This window comes from Sciurus carolinensis, chromosome 11, assembly GCF_902686445.1.
Source record: "Sciurus carolinensis chromosome 11, mSciCar1.2, whole genome shotgun sequence".
Lineage (NCBI taxonomy): Eukaryota > Metazoa > Chordata > Mammalia > Rodentia > Sciuridae > Sciurus > Sciurus carolinensis.
The window spans coordinates 118136235-118156630 of NC_062223.1; the positions used below are offsets into that span (position 1 = coordinate 118136235).

The window sequence follows — 20396 nt, forward strand, 5'->3', positions numbered from 1 at the left end:
TTTTCCCTTTTTATTCAAAAAAACAGAAAAGACCCAGTGGAAAAAAAAAAAAAGATGATTGGTGAGGCCGGCAGCGAGCCGTAGGCAGCCCCAGGAGACAGCGTGAGACTCATTTGTGTAAATTTGCAGCTGACGCCTGCCACCTCTCCATAGGCACCGGACGCAGAGTCTCTCAGACTCAGACAGTGACCAGTCTGGTGACGCACAGCTGTGGCCATGAACTACCCCCTGACCCTGGACATGGACCTCATAAACTACAACCTGGAGGACCTGGTGAGTAGGGGCAGTTAGCTCTCTGTTGCCCAGGTAGGCCCTACTTGGAATTCTAAATATTCTGTGCCAGGGTCCACAGGAGAGGGGACAACTTGGGAGTCCCCTCCCACTGTAGATCTATAGAATCTAGACAGGTCCATCAGCTCCTGCCTTTTAATGTTTTATTTCCCATTCTAGTGGATAAGTAAGGCTGCTGCCCCTTAATAGACATCTTTTAGAAGGAGTTTCAGACCCTGCAGCCTCCCCGACTTGCTGTATGACGAGGAACCCAATACTCTGCCTTTCCATTTTCAATACAGAATCCTCTCCTCATCTCTTTGGGTTGGAAGAAGGGACTAAACAGGAAAGCACTTTGGAGGTTGTCCTTATGTTGGGGGGACTTGCATTGCTATTTAATCGATGTATAGCTGTTCATCTCCTGCTGTGTAACTATATCATCAGGGCATGACATTCTATGTTGGATGGAGAAGTAAAAGACGTAATCTTTGCCCTCAAATGGCTTATGGTCCAGTCAGGAAAAAAATAACCTTTGGAAGTTATTAGACAATGATTATGTTCTAGACTTGAGGAAGTATGAGACCAGATGATAGCAAAGAAGAGGATCCCCAGGGCCAGAGATGGGAACAGTGGGTGCAAGTTTGGGGAGAGAGCCCTGTGTTAATCCTAGAAATGTCTTAGAGCATGTTGTAGCCTTCTGCAAAGAACTGGAATCTCTAGACGTAAGGTATTCTTGGAAGGGTTTCTTAGGTGGGTAAAGAAAGGGTCCCCAGCAACAACAACGAATGGTCTGAACCCACTTGAGTTTCCACAACGAAGCATCACGGTTCAGTTGACTTGGTTGTCACTGGACTCCCAAAGGATGTATGTGGGAGCAACTCGGCTGGAGGACCCCCCAGGGATCTGGTGTGCACGCAGCAGAGGACTGGTTAGGAGGGTTTCTTGGAAACTTGGTCTTGATCTTTTGCCGTCTCTGGTGAAAGGACTTCTCTCTGAGCTGCTCTCCAGCCTCGGTCATAAAGAATCCAGACCCTGGCTCCTGACCGTAAATTCACCCCCAGCAGCTGTTCGATTCCCTCCTTTTATAACTCTACCCACTGTGATCCCAGACTCGCTTGGAGAAGCCTGCCTCTCTTCTTGCCCAGGTCACAGGTTGGGAAGTGTCAGTGGGACATGGGCAGAAGTAAAAGGAAAAGTTCTTTATGCCAAGTCTGGCCTCTGGGATCTAACCTGTTAAAATCAGACATATAACTTATCCATCCCTTAATCAGATCCTGCTCAAGATTTTGTGGGTTCAGTGCCTGATGGAAATGCAGGGCCCCTTGCTGAAAAATGTTAGTAGTTTCAGGACAGCAAGAGCAGAGCATTAAATCAAGCGTGAGGTCCTTCTAAGCGCAGGCCCTCTGTGACTGCCCAGGGGCACGCCCACACAGCCCGTGCTCACTCTAACTACAGGGTCTGGTTTGTGCCCCAGATCAGACTAAAACCTCACTGCCCTCCAAGGCAACATGCCCCTAACCTGGCCCCCAGGTCACCACTGGCTATACCTTCTAGGCCACCGGGTGTCTTCTAACCCACAGCTTCATGCTGTCCACAAGCCCTGACCCAGTTGGATGTTTTAATAACCACCTGGAGAACTGGCCGTTCCTGGCTTCTGAGAAACCTCAAGAGTTTCCCCTAACTGCACACCTCACTTCACTGCGTGACCTACTAGAGACAGGTGGTGGCAGGGGGCTAGCCGGGCATGTTCCATGTTACCAAGAAAAGCTACATCCGGAGGAGAGAGACTGGCAACTTGCTTCATGCCACACCTTAGGCCAGTGGTCCTCAGTCAGGCATCTGAATGTGCCTGGACCCCTCCATCAGGGTCTAGCCAAGAGCCCAGGAGTCCAGAACCCTCCACACTCTGGAGCCCTTCTTCAACCTGCCACCAATGCCCCCTCCCTCCTTCACCTACCTCCTGCATACTCTGTCTCCAGGGCTGTTGTCCCTTGGGAATGCAGACCATCCCCCTCCGTCCTATTCACTCCTTGCAGGGTCCTGAGCAGCACTGGTAGACTGCGTCACAGTCACAGCACAGAGGCTCTGGGGTGGAAGGGCAGGCAGAAAAGTCCTGCCATAGTGCCTTCTTAATAAGTTGTTTCGGGTTTTTTGCAGTACTGAGGATGGAACCCAGGGCCTTGTGTATATTAAGCCACTTCAACTGAGTCAACTGAGCCAACCCCCAGCTGCAGTAAATATTTTTTGGTACCAAGGATTAAACCCAGAGCCACAACCTCAGCCCTTTTTTATTTTTTATTTTGAGATAGGGTCTTGCTAAGTTGTCAAGGGCCTCTCTAGGTTGCTGAGGCTGACTTTGAACTTGTGATCCTCCTGCCTCAGCCTCCAGAGCTGCTGGGATTACAGGTGTGTGCCACCATGCTCAGTCCCAGTAAATATTTCTTGACTTGTGGTATAGTTGAATCCTTAGCTCACCGTTTCCCTCTGGGATCCATTCAGCTTTTCTATTCCTTTTGCTTCCTACTCCCCTCCTGCCCTTGTCCAAACCAAGTACTGTTCCATTTTCTCAGATTACTTGGTTCTATACTCCAGAGTTGGGGTTGGAACTGGGTTTCTTGACTATAAACCAAGGACTGGCCATCCCATGTTCCCTTCCTCCTCTTGAATTCTAAGATTAACTCTGACCATTTAAAATGCCTATTTTCAGCCAGGCACAGTGGCACAGGCCTGTAATCCCAGCAATTTGGAAGTCTGAGGCAGGAGGATCACAAGTTCAAGGCCAGCCTCCCAACTTAGTGAGACCCTGTCTCAAAATAAAAAATTAAAAGGACTTAGGATGTAGCTCAGTGGTAGAATGCCCTTGAGTTTAATCTCCAGTACTGCAAAAACTGCAAGAAATAAAAATAAAACAAAATGCCTGCTTTCCTAAGGTGGGCTTTTAATTTTCATGAATGGAGGATACAAACAGAAAAAAAAAAAAAAAACTAAATGGCTAAGAACTGGAAAGAAGGATCAGGACCCCCGGGATGAGCATGCCAGGAACCCACACTGCTGGGAAGGTAGGTTTAGACAGACAGAGAGAAGACCCTGTCTAGAGGAACCTTGACTGGAGAAAGGACTTCCTCTGGGTAGAACCAGGGCCTGGTCATGAACTATATGTCCAGCCCTGCCCTGCACATCAGCCAACTGCCATAGAGCAGGGAGAAGCTGGTCTCAGTCTCAGAGCCTGGTTTGCTCTGACCTCATTAATGATCGCCACCAGACATGACCTCAGTGTGACCAGAGCATCACAGGCTACAAAACCAGTCCACATGCACTGTCGCATTTCACCAAAGAGGTGAGAAGAAGAGGAACTAAAACCAGATCAGGCTTTTCTGGGCTTTACCTAGGGGGAGAGAAGGATACCCCCACTGCAACCAAGTCAAAAGTCCCAGAGGAACCCAGTGGAGGGCCCAACTGCGGGGCACCGGGGTGGGGTCAGAAAAGAGGGAGAGGCCTGAGGCCATCCCAGGAAGGGATCAGCATTGGGGGGAATCTAGGTTCAGGCACATAGACTCTGTCAGTTGCTCTCACCTTCCTTGGTGACACAGACTGGGTCTGATCCCACTCTTGGCAGGATAGCTTTAAAAAGTGGCCATGTCTCCATGAAAAGGAAAATCAGGACACAAGAATGAGTATTCTTTCAGGAATGTGGGAATGAAAGAGTTCAGATCAATTCTATGCCAGGAGATGGTTTTAAGAGATCACTAAGAGACATGTCTGCATGTGCCTTGTAGTCCCCAAAGTGCCATCAGATGTTGAGGTGCAAGGTGGGGATTCCTCTAAATCTAAAGATTCAGTGCACAGGTGATACTAGCTTAAAGTCTCCTGCAGAACCATAGCCAGAGCAGTGCCACACTCCTAAGGGCCAAAACCCTTGGGTAGAGGTGAAAGAGGGGTCTGGCAGCGCGCTCCTGAAAGAGGGGCAGGGAGAAAGGCAGGAGCTGGAACAAATGGCCCGCCAGAGTCTCAGCTGGTCTTTAGAGTGTGGGTCTTCTGAAAGAGGAGTGGGGCAAGAGGTACAAACCTGCACCCAGGCCAGGAGCCCAGTCGCATTCCCCAGACCCCTGAGCCTTCACAAGAGAGGCCCTGGTCCCCCGCTCTCTGCTCTTGACTGTGCTGGGCTCTCCACACAGGGACACATGTGTGGTCCTCATGGCCAGAGCTATGATCCATCAGCTTGTGTGTGTAGATGCCTCCCTAGGCCAGCGTGACTCGGTCCTTGGAGTCCTGAGGTTGGGCCTGAGTAAGCCATGTGCTTGGTGGACAGCCCTGTCCCCTCCTCAGGACTGGGAAGCAAGGTCAGGCTGGGAAATTCACTGGATGCAGGACGGGCTGGAGAAGCAAAGTCTCCCGTTACTGAGTGGGAAAAGATCATGCTAAGAACCACTAGTCCTGGGCAAGGTGTGCGAGGATGGGAGCTGGGAGCTGGGAGCAGGAGGCATTTGAAGGCCGTGTCCCGTCCTCGCCAGGGCAGGCAGGAATTTCTTTCCATGAACTTGCGCTCAGACATTTCTCTCCCTCACCAGGGCTCCTTCCCATTGTTAGACAGTTCTACCTGTCGGAAAGCTATCCCTCCTTTGACTGAAATCCCACCCCTTAACTTCTGCCCATTCCTCCTGACAGTTTTCCTTCCAGGACAGTTTTCCAAACCCCTCAGCAAAGTGACCACCCTCAAACCTTGTCCAGACCAACCACACTGGGTTGGTGTCCAGTGGCTACCACAGGCTTCTGTTCACCTAGAGATAACGTCAGCTCGCTATCAGCCACATCACTCTAGTGAGTCATTTTAAGCTTTCAGTCAACAAACTCCCAAGTCTTTTTTCTCATGAAAATCTCACGAAATCACCAGATCTTCCCTAGCTTTTCCCTGGACAGTTGATGTTTTGAATCTCTCTCTCTCTCTCTCTCTTCTATTGGTTCTTTTTAGTTTTTTTCTTTCTTTCTTTCTCTTTAGAAGAACTGGAGTTTTTTTGTCTGTTTGTTTTGGTGCCAGGGACTGAACACATTGAGCCACATCCCCAACCCTTTTTATTTAGAGACAGGGTCTTGCTAAGTTGCTTAGGATCTCGTTAAATCACTGAGGCTGGTTTTGAACTGGCTATCCTCCTGCCTCAGCCTCCCAAGTTGCTGGGATTACAGGCATGTGCCACCTCACCCGGCTCCATTTTTCCCCATACAATTCCACCTGATTAGATTGGGACTGTGTTGCCAGCTTGTGGAGAACTCTGCGTTGTCCAAAGCATCCCCCAGCCATGTCTCCATCTGGGGCAGGACTGAGTGCTAAGGAGGAGAGAATCCAGGGTCGATCCCTGAGGCATGCCCTAGACCCCCCACCTCACCCTACAACACCTGCTGACAGAGAATTCCAGTCAGCAGATGCTGGCCACACAGGGCAGTAAAGTGGCCCTGTTGTTCAAAGAAGTCACATGGGGTTTGGAGACCTTAATTGCCAGGGAGAAGCCCGGGTTCTAGGTGGAGGGAAGAAGAGGAACACCTGTGGACCTCACCTTAGGCCAAGCACTTTGAATCTCTGCACCCCACCTTCCCTACCCCACTCCACTACCAGGATGCTGCACTGGCCTCTACCCCACCCCAGTGCTCACAGCAATTTTCTAACTAGATCCTTAACTCTGTGCCCAGCTTCACTGCAGTCATCATGTTTTCTTGCCATCGTTGGGGCAAGAGTCCCTGGTCTGTGTGTTGGTTGTGGTCTGCTAGGGTGCCTGCCAATGACACAAGCGGCTATGGCCCCAAATCGGTACATGTCTTCGTCTATACAAAGTGCCGTTGCCATCAGAGTGGTCATGAGGGCCTTGGGTTTCTGTTGCTTTTTATGGCAAAGAATGAGTGAGCCTGTCAACAGCTATCTGCACAGACTCCCTTGGTTGTAGGTCATGGCTCTCCCTTTGGCAGCACAGGTCCCACGGTGTTCCTGACCCCTCACCTCTTCCCACCAGGGCAGAGCCAACCTTGCATTACTAAGGTTTTGTGGGGAATGGGTGGGGAGGACCAGAACTCCTGTGTATGGGAAGTGGCTTTAACACATGACACTCCCAAGCCCCCAATATGTCTGTTTGACACCTCCCACTGATGTGCTGCCAACTCCCCGTACCCCTCAAACCAGCTAGCTTCCTCCTGTCTTCCCCTCCTTCTGAGCGCTTTGCAAAACCAATACCTGTTGTCAAGGAGAAAGAAGACAGACCTTTCCCTACAAAGTTGGGTTCTCTGGAGATTGGGTCCCTGAGGAGACGTTCCACTGTGTTGACCTTAAATTGTCAATAAATCAGCCAGGTGCGGTGGCACACACCAGTAATCCCAGCGGCTAGGGAGGCTGAGGCAGGAGGACCATGAGTTCAAAGCTAACCCCAGCAACTTATCGAGGTGCTAAGCAACTCGGTGAGGCCCTGTTTCTAAATAATATACAAAATTAGGGTGGGAATGTGGCTCAGTGATTGAGTGTCCCTGAGTTCAATCCCTGGTATCAAAAAAAAGGTATAAATAGTCAATAAGTCGATCAACTTAGATACTCTGAAGGACAGGTAGGAAGTTGAGCCTGTGGGCCAGATAGGCTGGCTGGACCTGTGCCCTCCCCTGAGCTGTGGGGCAGCCAGGCTCCAGCCACTGTCCAGGTAGGTGGAGTCCAGCACCACCAACTGCTTCAAGCTCAGCCTCTCCCCTCCCTACCTGAAACCTGTGCTCAGCAGGGGGACGGCCCACCTCTGTTTCCTCTTGACCTCTTGCTCAATTGCAGTAAGACTCCAATGGTTATATTAAACGACTCTTGAAAACATTTCCCAATAAGGCAAAAGAACCCGAGATAGGTAGGTGCAAGAGGTAAGAACTGCAGAAGAATACAAAAGCGACTGTGTCCTGTTGAGCCCCAGCAAAGCTATAATTTCAAGTGGAAGAAGCTAGGAAGGACGTAGGAGGTTGGATCTTGAAGGAAGGGCAGGAATTATGTAGGCAAACTTGAGAAGATAGGCCTGCCAGGCCAAAGTAGGAGTTTGGGCAAAGATTTGGTGGAAGGAATAAGTGGGATGTTGGGACAGGCAGATGGTAGAATGGTTTCCTTGGAGTACAGGGTGCTTAACACAGTAACGGGGAAGATAAAGTTTGACAGATCAGAGGGATATGCATTGTGGAGAAATTAAAAGGCCCTCAAAGGAGTTTAGATCTCACCCTACAGGTTCATGACTTTCAAATGAAAATAGAACAACTTTCTTAAACAAAATCCTATGTGTTAGCTGGAGATATAACTCAATTGGTAGAGGGCTTGCCTTGCCAGCACAAGGCCCTGGGTTCAATAACCAGCACTGCAAAACACAACAACAACAATAACAACCACAACAACAAAAAACTATGTTTTTGACAACACAGTAGAGGCAAGGAGAACCTGGATCCCCAACTCTAGGGAACCCTGCTATATATAATCGAGAATGACCTGCCACTGGTTCTGAAATTTAGCAATGTGTGTTGAACATCTTTCCCTACGAGGACCTGCCAGGAAGCCTCATTTCTTTCAAGTACGCACTGTCTTTATTGTGTGAACACAAGGAGTTTAACTTACTCCTTTCTTCTCCTGATAAACCTTATCACAAAAATGACTTGTCTTGCTATTAAATGTGAAATTGAAAAAAATAAAGACAAAATGAAAAACAGGTGACAGGGAACCAGTAAGGGAAAGGCAGGACACTGATGTGATAAGATTTGTGGGGGGCTTTGTTGTTATTTTGCTTTTAAGACTGTGTTGCCCAAGACAGTCTCAAATTCGTGGGCTCAAGTGATTCTCCCACCTCAGCCTCCAGAGTAGCAGGACTATTGGCACACACCAGCATGCACAGTTGGAATTTATGTGTTAGAAGATCCGCCCTGTCCTCTGTGCAAGAAGTGGACAGAAGGGATAAGGATATAGCTCAGTTGGTAGAGTGCTTGCCTTGTAAGCACAAGGCCCTGGGTTCAAATCCCCAGCACTGCAAAAAAGAAGTGGACAGAAGTGAAGAAGTTGGCAGGAAAGGGACCATAGAGAGATGGTAGTCCTGAACATTAGGGTGAAGAAAGGCTGGACCCAGGAGATACAAAGAGTGCAATGCTGGAGGGAGTGGCAGATGGCCTTGTTGTTGCATTAGTGCATGTCCCCATCCCTGTCTCATGGAGTCATCTTCTCCAAGGACCAGAAGGAAAGACCCCCAGGGGGGAATGGGCTTTCCCACCATTGGGAGTGAGGGTGTGAACCATATTTCGGCTCCTGTGTAACAAAAAAGTCCTGTGGCAGCCAGTGGACAACCCACTATTTATGGAAGACCCTTGTTCCCCTAAAAGGGGGCTGTGTGATACCACCCAGAGTTAGGGGACAGAGTACCCCATCCCATCCTCTCACTGCCTGGGGCTGATCACTTATAGAATTGTCTTTAGAACCCACATAAGTTGGGCATTATGCCAGGCAAGGTGGTGCATCCTGTAATCCCAGCAATTTGGGAGGCTAAGGCAGGAGGATCACAAGTTTGAGCCTTGGCAACTTAGAGAGACCCTGTTTCAAAGTTTAAAAAAAAAAAAAAATCAAAAGGGCTGGGGATGTAACTCCATGGTAGAGTGCCCCTGTGCTCAATCTCCAATACCACAAAAAAAAAAAAAAAAAAAAGTTGGGTATCATTGGTTTTGCATTGCACGGGATGGGGGTTGATGGGGAGGGTGGGAAGAACGGATCTGGGAGGTGAGGAGGAGCAGGTGCAGGGGCAGCTGTGAGTGAAAGGTATGAAAACAGGCACCATGTCTTCCTCTGTGGTTAGCTGGTAAACAACCTGAGCGCTGGGGGGTGGGGGGGTGAGCTGTTGGAGAGAGGAGGAGGATGGGGAGGGGGAACTTCCGGAGACATAGTGGGCACACCCCCTTCAGTTAGAACAGGCTCCTTCCCTCTGCTGGGCCTGATCTGATGCATTCTTCACTTCCTTCTGCCCCTCCCGGTTCCTGGCTTTCTTTTCCTGGGCTCGCCTTGCCGCCTTGCCACCTTGCCGAGAGAGTTTGCTAGGGATGGACAGGGAGCTCCGCATCAGTCACTCGCCAGGCATCTTCCAGGCAAGCCCAAGCGGTGCTGCTCAATGCTGCTCATTGGCTCTAGAGGTAGATAAATGTGACTTCAAACACACCTGATCCTCAGCAACACTCCTCCATAACGTAAGAGTCATATGGCATGCCTTGAGTTTCTTGTGTGGATGCAACTAGACAGGAGGTCATGATTTCAATGACAATGAATAGGGGCAGAGATCAGGAAGATGCCAGCAGACCACATCAGCACCCACTCTCCCTCCCTGCCAGTGGGTTCCTCAGTTTCAGTGTCCTCCGTTCTGTTCAGAATTGGAACAGATATTTCCTTGTTCCAATCAGTTCCAGTCTCCAAGTGGCAATCCTGACTCCAGTCTCCCAGCCTGCAGCCTTCCATACCTAAGGACACATAAATACAAAATAAGTCACAGGTACACAATCCCTCAGAGTTCACAAAGCACATTCGCAACCTGTATCTCCTTTCATTCTCGTCACCAACCTGTGAGGGATTAGTCCCTTTTACAGATGAGAAACGGAAGCTGTAGGCTGGGAACATGGCTCTGTGGTGGAGTGCTTGCCTAGCATGCATGAGGCCCTGGGTTCCGCCCCCAGCATCACAATAAATAAATAGATAGAGAGATAAACAAATATTTAAAAAGGAAGTTGGAAATGACAAAGTGATTTGTTCAAGGACACACCAAAGAGATTGGAATTTCATCATCAGGACATATGAGCAAACAGGGACAAAAGCATCCTGGAGGGATAGAAAACATCTACAAGGAGTTAGGGTTCCTCTGGAAAGATGAGGTCCTCAGTTTCTCACCCTTCTGTCTCCTGGTCCTTGCAGTACAAGGAGTTTGCCAACTACAATGACAGCACAGAGACCCCCCTACCGGAAAGTCACTTCTGCTCCACAGAAGAGGGGCCCCTACTGACCTCCTTCAAGGCTGTGTTCATGCCTGTGGCCTACAGCCTCATTTTCCTCCTGGGCATGATGGGCAACATCCTGGTGCTGGTGATCCTCGAGCGGCACCGTCAGACGCGCAGCTCCACGGAGACCTTCCTGTTCCACCTGGCTGTGGCTGACCTCCTGCTAGTCTTCATCCTGCCCTTTGCTATAGCCGAAGGCTTTGTGGGCTGGGTCCTGGGGACCTCCCTCTGCAAAATTGTGATTGCTCTGCACAAGATCAACTTCTACTGCAGCAGCCTGCTCCTAGCCTGCATCGCCGTGGACCGTTACCTGGCCATTGTTCATGCCGTCCACGCCTACCGTCACCGCCGCCTCCTCTCCATCCATATCACCTGCGCAACCATCTGGCTGGCGGGCTTCCTCTTCGCTTTGCCAGAGATGCTTTTTGCCAAGGTCAGCCAACCCCACAGCAATGACTCCCTACCACGTTGCACCTTCTCCCAGGAGAACCAAGCTGAGACCAATGCCTGGTTCACCTCCCGCTTCCTCTACCATGTTGGGGGCTTTCTGCTGCCAATGCTGGTGATGGGCTGGTGCTACGTGGGGGTGGTGCACAGACTGTGCCAAGCCCAGAGGCGCCCTCAGCGACAGAAAGCAGTCAGGGTGGCCATCTTAGTGACAAGCATCTTCTTTCTCTGCTGGTCACCCTACCACATTGTCATCTTCCTGGACACCCTGGCCAGACTGAAGGCCGTGGGCAACAGCTGTGAACTGAATGGCTCTCTCCCCGTGGCCATCACCATGTGTGAGTTCCTGGGCCTGGCCCACTGCTGCCTCAACCCCATGCTCTACACCTTCGCTGGCGTGAAGTTCCGCAGTGACCTGTCTCGACTTCTGACCAAGCTAGGTTGTACCGGCCCTGCTTCTCTGTGCCAGCTCTTCCCTAGCTGGCGCAAGAGCAGTCTGTCTGAGTCAGAGAATGCCACCTCCCTCACCACCTTCTAGGTCCTAGCACCCCACCCTTTGTTTCTGCTTTCTTTGGGGCAAGCAGTGGTGGTAGAGCCCCTTCCAACAGGAGCTGGGGTCCTAAGTGTTACCCTGACTACCTCCTGGCAGGGGGGTCAGCTTCTCTCTAGGACATCCCCACAGCTCTTTTGCCAGCCCTGAGGCTAGGCTGGAGTCCAAGGAGGGGAAAGCAGACAAAAGGCAAAGCAAAGGATATCTGGACCCATCTGCATCACCCTGGGCTGAGAGAACTCCACACACCTCCCACTCTAGCCAGCCCAGGCCTGGCCATTGGGAAAGTCAGTCCCCTTCCGGAATACACTCATCCTCTTAAGGGTCGCTGACTGCCACAGATACTCACCTCTCCTCCTATACCCCTGCCAAATGAAGCCAGGAGAAGCTGGCACTGGGGGATGAGCACAGATTAAAGCTGAGGAACGGCCAGCTAGCAACAGAGTGTGGCCTTAACGTGTCTTAGTTCCTTAAATACAGACATTCTGCCAGGCCAACCCTGCAGCTGTCTTGACCAAGAAGGAAGCTTGGACTGATCTACTTTAGGTAGCTGCCTTGACTGTGACCAAAACAGCACTGGATCAGCCCCGTGCCAAGGGGTCCTGGATTACAGATGGAAGACAGACTCCAAATGCTCCTGGAGGCCAGCCAGTGTCCTAAGGAACAGCAGAAGGCAGGCCAGCAGAAGAGGAGTGGAGGAATGGAAAAAACTGCTACCCCAGCCCCCACAGAGGGACAATCAATCAAATCCAGCTGTCTTCTCTGCCCAGGGAGCAGATGGAGGTGGGTGGAAAGCTCCCAGGTTGGGCCAGGGGAGGCAGGATCCAGGGCCCTGGTGGGCTCCGGGCATCGATGGAAGGAGGCAGACTCATTCTTTCCCTGGCACCCTTCTACAATCTATGGGGCCATGGAAACTGGAACAACAGAGGGTCCTGGTCACAGCAGACTGAACCTTAGCCAAGAGTCAGAATGGAGACAGAGACCCCCTGGAAAGGTCCTCTGGAAGTCATCTCATCCAGTTCCCCACTCTATGGTGTCCACTTAGGCAGGGCAACGTGAGAAGCAGACCTGGGCAGGGAAGTCCCCAGACCCCAGGAAGCCAGGCCCAGCCCCTCAGAGGATACTACTCAGATGGAACCAGACAAAGCTGCTCCTCGCGCACTCAGGGAAGGCCTGTCGGGACAATCTGGGCTCTCCCTCTCAGCCTCCGGTCTGGGGTGGGGCATCAGGAGTCTCTGCATCACCCCGTTCCACTGGAGTCAGGCCGGCCCCTGGAGGCCTCCACTGGAAATCAGCACTGCGGCCTGGGGGGCTGTGCCCTTGCCACAGAATGAAGGTGAAACCCTGGCATCCCCCCTCTTCTCCCAGCATCCAAGAGCAAGCTGGGCAGTGGAGGAGCCAGACACAGAAGCAAAAAGGCAAAAGGTTGGATTCTGAATTTTCTCTTTTTAATAAAAAGGCACCTATAAAACAGGTCAATACAGTACAGGCAGCACAGAGACCCCCAGAACAAGCCTAAAAATTGTTTCAAAATAAAAACCAAGAAGATGTCTTCACATATTGTATTTATATATTTATATTTATATATATATATTTATATAATGGTACAAAATGGCTGGGGGTATGGCCATGGATGGAGGGAAGAAGGCTGACCTGTGGAGTTCACCTTGGGAAGCTAGTGGCGGAGGTGACAGAAGAGGGGACCTGGAGGGCCCTGGGCCCTTTGAGGTCTGAGCCCTCTCCTCAGAGCAGGAAACACTTAGAGAGTAGGATAGTTTGGGCAGTCTTGGGACAGGGGTGGGGGCTCCAGGGCCCAGGTGGAGGCAGGGTGGGCAGAGTGCCTGGCAGGATGGAGGACAGGTGCACCCCCACCCAACGCGGAGGGCCTGGCCATGGCCCCTGGGAGGTGCTAAGGGAGTCAGGAGCCTGCTGCCAGCCCTGGAGGAGGCGGCGGCTTGGCCTGGCTGATGGTGGACCTAGAGGACAGCACCAGACTGGGAGAACTGGGCATGAATTCCCTTTGTGTTACAGCTGCCAAGGTGAGGCCAGGCCCTGCAGGTCAGGAAGGCTAAGGACTGGGACCTGGTAGAAGACACCCTGTGTAGAATGACCCTTGGCCCTGGAAGCAGGGCGCAAAAGGCCTCAGTCAGGGAACTGCCCTGCCACCTCACAAGGCAGGAAAGGAAGTGAGAAAAGGAGAAGTATTTTACTCCTGGGACCAAGGGGGGCAAAACACCCAGTTGTGTATGGCTTCAGCTCTGACCAGTGGTGGGTGAGGAGCTCTTCTGGGAAAGAGCAGAGGGGGCGGGGGAGGCAGTGGCTGCGCCTGGGTGGCATAGACAGATCTGATCCACAGCCCTGAGACTGGGCAAAGGAACCTTGCCAGCGAGTGGGCAGGCAGAGACAAGGCGGCAGGTTGTTCCCCAGCCCCCTCCAATAGTTCCCCCATTCCATCCTCAGAGGGTGGAGGTTGGACGGGAGCAGACTGACTCAGCCAAACCCTGTTCCTTCCTTCTTTGGTAAGAAGTAGGTGGCGGCCTCTGGAAGAGTCAGAGCCCCCCACCCTGGGTTACCTGGCCCAGGGCTACTGCAGCCATGGGTTCCAGTGGCATTATGCCACCTCACGTGTGGCTCCACCCAAGGGAGCCACCCAGACACTGCCCCTTCTTCCTTTCCTTCATCCCAGACTGGGGATAAAGGGTTTCAAGTTCTGGCTAAGATGTAGCAGCAGGGGCACCCAGACATCCACAGCAGGAGGCCGGGGCCCATGTCACCGGTGCAGGAGAACACATGCACACGTGCATGTTTTTCCCTGAATGACTCAGCAGCGGACAGGCTGCCGCCCTGGGGTCTCAGCCCTGCTAGGACTCACCAGGTGGAAGCCTTGGTGGTGTGACCTCAGTTTAGGTGTGGGCATCTATGTTGTCTGACCATTTGGAGAGGGGACAGAAATGGTATCCTTTATAGACCCAGACACTGCAAACAGTGGGGTGGGTGTGGGGAACTGCATGTCCCTGGGTCCAGGGGAATGGAAGGGGCAATCATTTGAAGAAGGGGGAAGGGTTTCTTTTATCCTTTGTTTTTTTTTGTGTGACTTCTATCAAAACACAGAAATACAGCACACGCACAAACCAGCACAAAAGCGCAGCGCTCTATTTACAGCCCCGCTGGCACCTGCCCACCTGGCCAGCCGCCTGCAGAGGGGGTTGGGAGAAGGGGTCAGCCACGTCAGCAGAGAAAGGAAATGAGGCAGGAAAAGACAGAAGGAAAACCGGGGAGGAGCAGAGAAACCAAGAGGAGAGAAGTGGAGCTCAGGCAATGAGGAGACAGTGGCACAAAGGGACAGAGGGGAGACCCTTCCTCTCCTTCACCCCTCCCCCAAGGACCCAAAGCATAGTTGAAAGTGGGGGTGGTGCAGAGAAAAAAGGGAAGATAGAGGTTCCATAGGAATCGGGAGGGAAGGGAGGGGCAGTCCTGGAGGCAGAAATGGAACAAACCCCAATCCCAAACCCCCCACCCCACTCTGCCACTTCCCCCTAAGCTGCCAGCACATCTGGTTTCCACAAATGCCACTCCCCACACAAGCCCCCTCCCACCCCTCCACCCCAACCCTGGACCCAGGCCATCCCAACACTGGAGGGAAGAAACTTTTTTTTAAGGTTAGCATATTTGCAATATTGCCCAGCTCTAGCCCCCAAGGGGACTGCTAGAAGGGCAGGTTGGCCATGCTGCCCGGCGCCGGGAGGTAGCCCATCTGGCTGTCCAGAGACACACTGCGCTGCCGCAGGGGGTGGGACACCATGAGGTTCTGCTGGGGTGGGGGGCCCATGAGGGAGCCCTGTGGGGAGAGCATATGGGGGGGCTGGCTGTAGACCTCGCCCCCCACACCCCGTTGCTTCATCAGCATGAAATTCTGCTGGGTCATGAGGCCTTGTGGTGGGGACATGACCCCCTGGTGCAGGCCATGGGGCACCATGCCCTGCTGTGGGGGCACACCTGTCCTGCCCAGCAAGGACATCTGTCCGGGGTGGCACATGGACATGTTGAGCCCCCGCTGGACGCCCTGCTGGCCCGGGAGGTTGGGGGGCCGAGAGGGGGTCTGCTCCGCCATCATGTTCTGCAGGTTCATGAGATGCAGATTGGGGGGCTGGGCCTTGGGGGGCTGGTTCTCACTCTTGGGGAAGTACTGGAGGGTGCTGCTTGGCTTCTCAGAGGGGATGATCCTTGACAAGTCGAACTCAGGGATCCCCGTCGGGGTGGGCCGGATCACCTCGCTCAGCTCAGGGTCGTTCAGCACTGATGCCACCCCAGGGAGTACCCCCGGTGGGTATGCGTCTCCCATGCGCCCAGCCATGCCTTTGCCCATCAGATGCTGTTGGGAGGGCATGGGACCCGGCGGCTGGGTGGGCAGGTCCTCTGGAGGCAGGGGCATGCCTGAAGGGTAGTGCTGCTGCAGGCCAGGCCCCCCGCCCCCACCCGCAGCAGGGGCCATGGCACCATGGGGCTGCTGCAGCCGAGGGGGGAAGGGCATCATTTGGGAGGAGCTGGGCACAGGGCCACAGGGGGCACTCAGGGAGTCTGGGCCCCCTGGAGCTATCATCATTGAGTTTTGGGGAGGCCCTCCTGTCGCCTGTGCGTTGGGGTGCAGTGGAATGTTGGAGCCCAGAGGGGTGGGAGAGGGCAACATGGTAGGTGGGGGCTCATGGGACAGGGGCTGCTGGCCTGGCAGATTCATGCCCATGGGGCTCTGGGCAGCAGCGGAGTTCAGGTGCATCTGGTTGGGCTGGTTGTTGCTGATGCCTGTAAGAAAGAGGACGAGGGGGTCAGAACTGTGTGCACCAACTGGGGGAGACAGAACCAGGCCTTCCCCCCACTCCCCACCTTTTACCACTGGTCACCCTTGGCTGCAAGGGAAGAGACTGGAAGTGTTTAAGCTGGAAGCCAAGAGTCCAAGACCTGGCCCTGTGTTGCCATGGGTATCTTGTGGGCTCCTGAAAAGACCACTTGAGTGCTCGGGGCTGGGTTCCACTAAACGACTACAGGAATGGGAATAGGGCCCCAGACCTCACACCCAGTGCCCAGGGCCCTGTGGAGCATGGGGAAGCCAGCTCCACCACAGGCGCAACTCCCGGCATGCCCGCTCTTCCCATTCCCAGTGCCCCCTGCCTGTCCTCCTCGCACCTGGCCCGGAGCCCTGCGGTGGTGGTGGAGGGGGTAGCAGGGGCCGGTCAGGCAGCAGCTCGTCGTCTGAGGTGGCGATGGTCTTGATAGCATTGTGGTAGAGCGGGGTGGAGCTGGGCATGGCGTACTTGGACATCTGGGACATCATCAGTGACAGGGGGTTCTGGGAAGGTGTGGGATCGGGGGAGGAAGTGAATGGTAGGCTGGGGTTCATGAGGCCGCTGGGAGGATTGGCGGGAGGCGCTGAGGAGCTGCTCCGGGGGCCGCTAGGCGGGAGGGCACCTACAGAAGCAGGGAAACAAAGAGAGTGGGGGGGTGACTGGGGAGGGGAAAGTGACTTTGGCTGCTCACACTGGGGGGTTTAGGAAGAGGTTAACCCACCAAGTCTCCACCTAAGTCCACCAGGCACAGCCACATCCCACTGAACACAGGCCCCTGATGACCACCACCCATGTTCAAGCAATTCCTATAGCCTTAGGACCCCAGGCAGAGGGGAGATCCCAAGGGCTACACCTCAAAATGCCTGGGTACATGGTGCCTCAGAGAAAGTCCAACACTGCTGCCACCACCTGACCCAGCCCAAGCCTACTGACCACAGAAGTGCCCACCAGGAATCCTGCGACCCCTGGCCTACCCGGTTGACTCACCCTGTTCCATGTTGCCCAGGGTGGAGGAAGAGTTCATGTTGAGAGGCGGCTGCTTATTCTGGGAGACCCCAGGGCTGGGCATGGCTGTCTTGGGCGAAGCAACCCAGCCTGGAGAAGGCACCGCCATGGAGGGAGACTTGAGCCTGCTTGGTGAGCCAGTGGGTGAACGGACATTGAGGGAGGAGCTGAGGACCTGGGGCGACTTGAGAGGTCCTGGTGGGTTGGCAGAAGGTAAGGGCACCATCTGCGAGGGAGTCTGGGGTGACTTGAGGTTGGCGGAGGGTGAAGTGACCAGGGGTGAGTGCACCTGGCTAAGAGTAGGTGACTTCAGGTGCCCCATCCCTGGCGAGCCCATCTGATTAATACTGATGGTGAGGTCTGAAGGCCGTCTGCCCAGTCCCCGATTGGGGGCTGAATGCACAGACCCAGGAGGAGGATTGGATGCAGGGGGCAGAGGCATGTGGCTGAGCCGAGTGGTGCCCACAGTGCCCATGGGCATTGAGCTCTGGTCAGGGCTGAACATGTCTTGGGTGTTGCCCATGTCCTGGGGCATGGCTTGGTAGGGTGCCTGGCCCCCAGAGAATCCCTGCTGGCCCTGGTTGGGAAACTGTGAAGGCATTAACATCTTCTGTGGGCCGCCCATCATGCCACTGCTATTCTGAGCCCGAACCCGGGCCATCTCCTCAGGACTGAGGCCCTGAGGCCCCATCATGTCCCCAGGACCCCGCATCTTCTGCGACATCAACATTTGCTGCTGCGGGGTCATCTGCACGTTCAGGTTCATGTTCATGTTCATGTTCACGTTCATGTTCATGTTGAGGTTGCCTGGCCCCATGGGTGGGTCCACCTCCCTCAGCCCAGATTGCGCCATGGGGGGGCTCAGGAGGCCCCGACCTCCACCAAACTCCATGCCGATGGGTGTTCCTGCCAGGCCCTCGCCACCAGACATCTGCCCAGGAAACATGGCAGGATCCATCTGTCGATGTGCTTGCATCATTCGCTCCATCTCCATGCTTTGCCCCATGTTGCTGCCGGCCATGCCAAGGGGCCGCTGCATGCCCATCGATCGCTTCTCCAGCAACTGGTGCCGCAGCAGCTCCTCCCGAACCCGAGGGGTCATGAATCGCTCCGCCTCACCCTGCCCACCTGGGTAGGGCACAGCATTCTGGGCAAAATTGCTGGGTCCCCCCATAGGGGGCAAGTCTTCAGTCCAGCCCATGCCTGGCCTCACAGGCCTCTGCATGGCGTTCATGGGCACCTCCATGGGCATACTCTGCATGCCCCCAAACCCAGGTACCCGTTGCATCTGGTTGCCTGGGAAACGGGGACCAGGGAAGGGAGGTCCGCCCCGAAGCTGCATGGGATCTTGGACATCCATAGGCCCCCGCAGCTGTGCGCCCATTCCAGGTGGCCACTGGTCCCCAGGCTTGCTGTGGTAGGGAGGCGGGGGCCCCCTCACCATCATGCCTCCCATGCCCATCATGTCCTGCAGAGGGCGGCCCCCATGCAGTCCAATCTGCTCCTCTTTCCGCCGCTTCTCCTCATAGTACTCTTCCTGCAGCTTCCGCCACGCCACCTGCTCGGGCGTCAGGCTATCTTGGCCTAGCCTCTGCATCATCATGTTCATCTGCTGCCCCATGTCCCCTCCTGGGGGGTGCCCAGGCACTTCATGCTCCAGTGGTGGACCTCCGAGGCTCTGTGTCTGTGAAATCATGGACTGCAAGGGCTCCTCATATTTCTTTAGCCCACTGGGAGGGGCTGTGGGTGGCTGCTGGGGGGCAGGAGGGGCTTGTGCTGGTGGGCCCCCCTCGCCGGCTGCTCCTGGGGGCCCCTTGAGGAAGGGCTCAGTCTCTCCGCTGCGGAGCAGCAGCCTCTCAATGTCTCTCAGCGTCTGCAGGGAACGCTCACGATGCTCCAGTTGCTCTTTGGACAGGCCCTCGGAGCCCACCAGGCTGCGCTGCCCATTGCCGGTGGGTGCAGCCTCCCCCAGCAGGGCGGGGCCTGGGGCACTGCTGGGGTCTCCTCCGGGAGGCAGAGGGTTGTTCGTGGTGGCAGCCGTCGGGGTGTTAGGGTGGGTGCCCCCGGTCCCACCACCTGTGCTGGCAGCTCCCACTGAGTTGGGGGCCAGGTCCTGATTGGTGTCCTCAGGAGGTCCCTCCGGGGGCAGAGCAGGGGGTGCACTGCCAGGGGCTGGGGGTGGTGGAGGCGGCAGTGGAGGTGGCTGGGACTGTGGGGTACCTGCTGACGGTGTGCTCAGGGGCAGCGGTTCTGGGGTGGGTGGCACTTTGGGGGCCTGCAGGTGGACAAAGGCAGAGGGTGAGATAGGTAAGGGACATCCCAACCAATCTCAGAGCCAAACAGACACCACACTCACCTGGTCAAGCTTGGCCCGGGGCACGTTCTGCTGGTGGTAGGCGAGGATGGAGTCTGCCCGGCCCTGCAACACCGCCTCCGCAGCCCTGCAGCAGAGAAGCAGGCATGGTCAGCTCAGAGTCGGGGGCAGGAGGGAGCCCCCGACTCACCTACCCCACCCTGCCCCCTGCCCACACACAGAACCCCAGGCCCAGGGGCGCTGCGCAGACACAGCAGACCTGGCCTCCCCTGAGGCACTTACGTGTTGGCCAGGTGTGTGGTGAAGACATACACGAACTGCGAGGGGGGCTTTCCAGGGACGCCCCCGCCCCCACCCCCAGAGGCATCAGGACGAAGGCCTGGTGGGGGGCCATGTGGAGGGCCTGGTGCACTGCTCTCACTGAGGGGCAGTTGGGCAGTTTGGCCAGGACCCAGCTGTGGGGCCGCCATGGCTGGGTCTGCTACATTACAATCTGCAAGAAGAGAAAAGAGAGAAAAAGGGGTGAGCGGCTCAGATACAGGGGGAACCAGCTGGCGTCTCTTGCCCAGGAATGTCCACTGCCTCTCAGTGCCTTTCTGAGGGTCCTTTGTTGCTGCAGTCTGGTATCTTCACCAATCTGGTTTGCCCAAGACCAGTCCTTGCCCAGGATGACAAGAGTGGTATCCATGGGGAGACAGGGAGGGAAAACGTGGCCCTTACCAGCAGGCTCCCACATGCCTGGCTTTCTGCTGGACACTTAGAGATGGGATTTCAAGTCATCAACACATCCCTGGAAGGAACATGTCGCACACCAGTTTACAGAGGAGGAAACAAGCCTGGCAGGGATGAACTGGCTCAACCTTAGGTCATACACCCAGCTAAGGCAGAGCCAGGATTTGAACCCAGGGTAGCACACCAAAGCCCTCCTTAGCTCTGTTCTGACCCTTCCTGCTGTGGT

General features: G+C 54.6%; 2 protein-coding genes across 5 annotated transcripts in view; one reads left to right on the forward strand and one right to left on the reverse strand.

Annotated features, from left to right (window-relative positions):
* The first annotated feature begins 216 nt into the window (after positions 1–216).
* Cxcr5 (C-X-C motif chemokine receptor 5) lies at positions 217–12819 on the forward strand. Its single transcript, XM_047518019.1, has 2 exons — positions 217–273; positions 10199–12819. Exons 1-2 carry the CDS (start codon positions 217–219, stop codon positions 11264–11266), a joined length of 1125 nt encoding a protein of 374 aa, XP_047373975.1. The 3' UTR covers positions 11267–12819.
* The window catches only part of Bcl9l (BCL9 like), a 29395-nt gene continuing 21678 nt past the window's right edge, over positions 12680–20396 (reverse strand). For all 4 annotated transcript variants that reach the window (XM_047516427.1, XM_047516426.1, XM_047516428.1 and 1 more), the window contains 5 exons: positions 19721–19931; positions 19481–19565; positions 17107–19399; positions 16460–16741; positions 12680–16078 (listed from right to left, as the gene is read on the reverse strand). In XM_047516427.1, coding sequence (XP_047372383.1) covers positions 14985–16078; positions 16460–16741; positions 17107–19399; positions 19481–19565; positions 19721–19931 — 3965 coding nt within the window. In that variant the 3' untranslated portion in view covers positions 12680–14984. The remainder of the gene's footprint in view (positions 16079–16459; positions 16742–17106; positions 19400–19480; positions 19566–19720; positions 19932–20396) is intronic.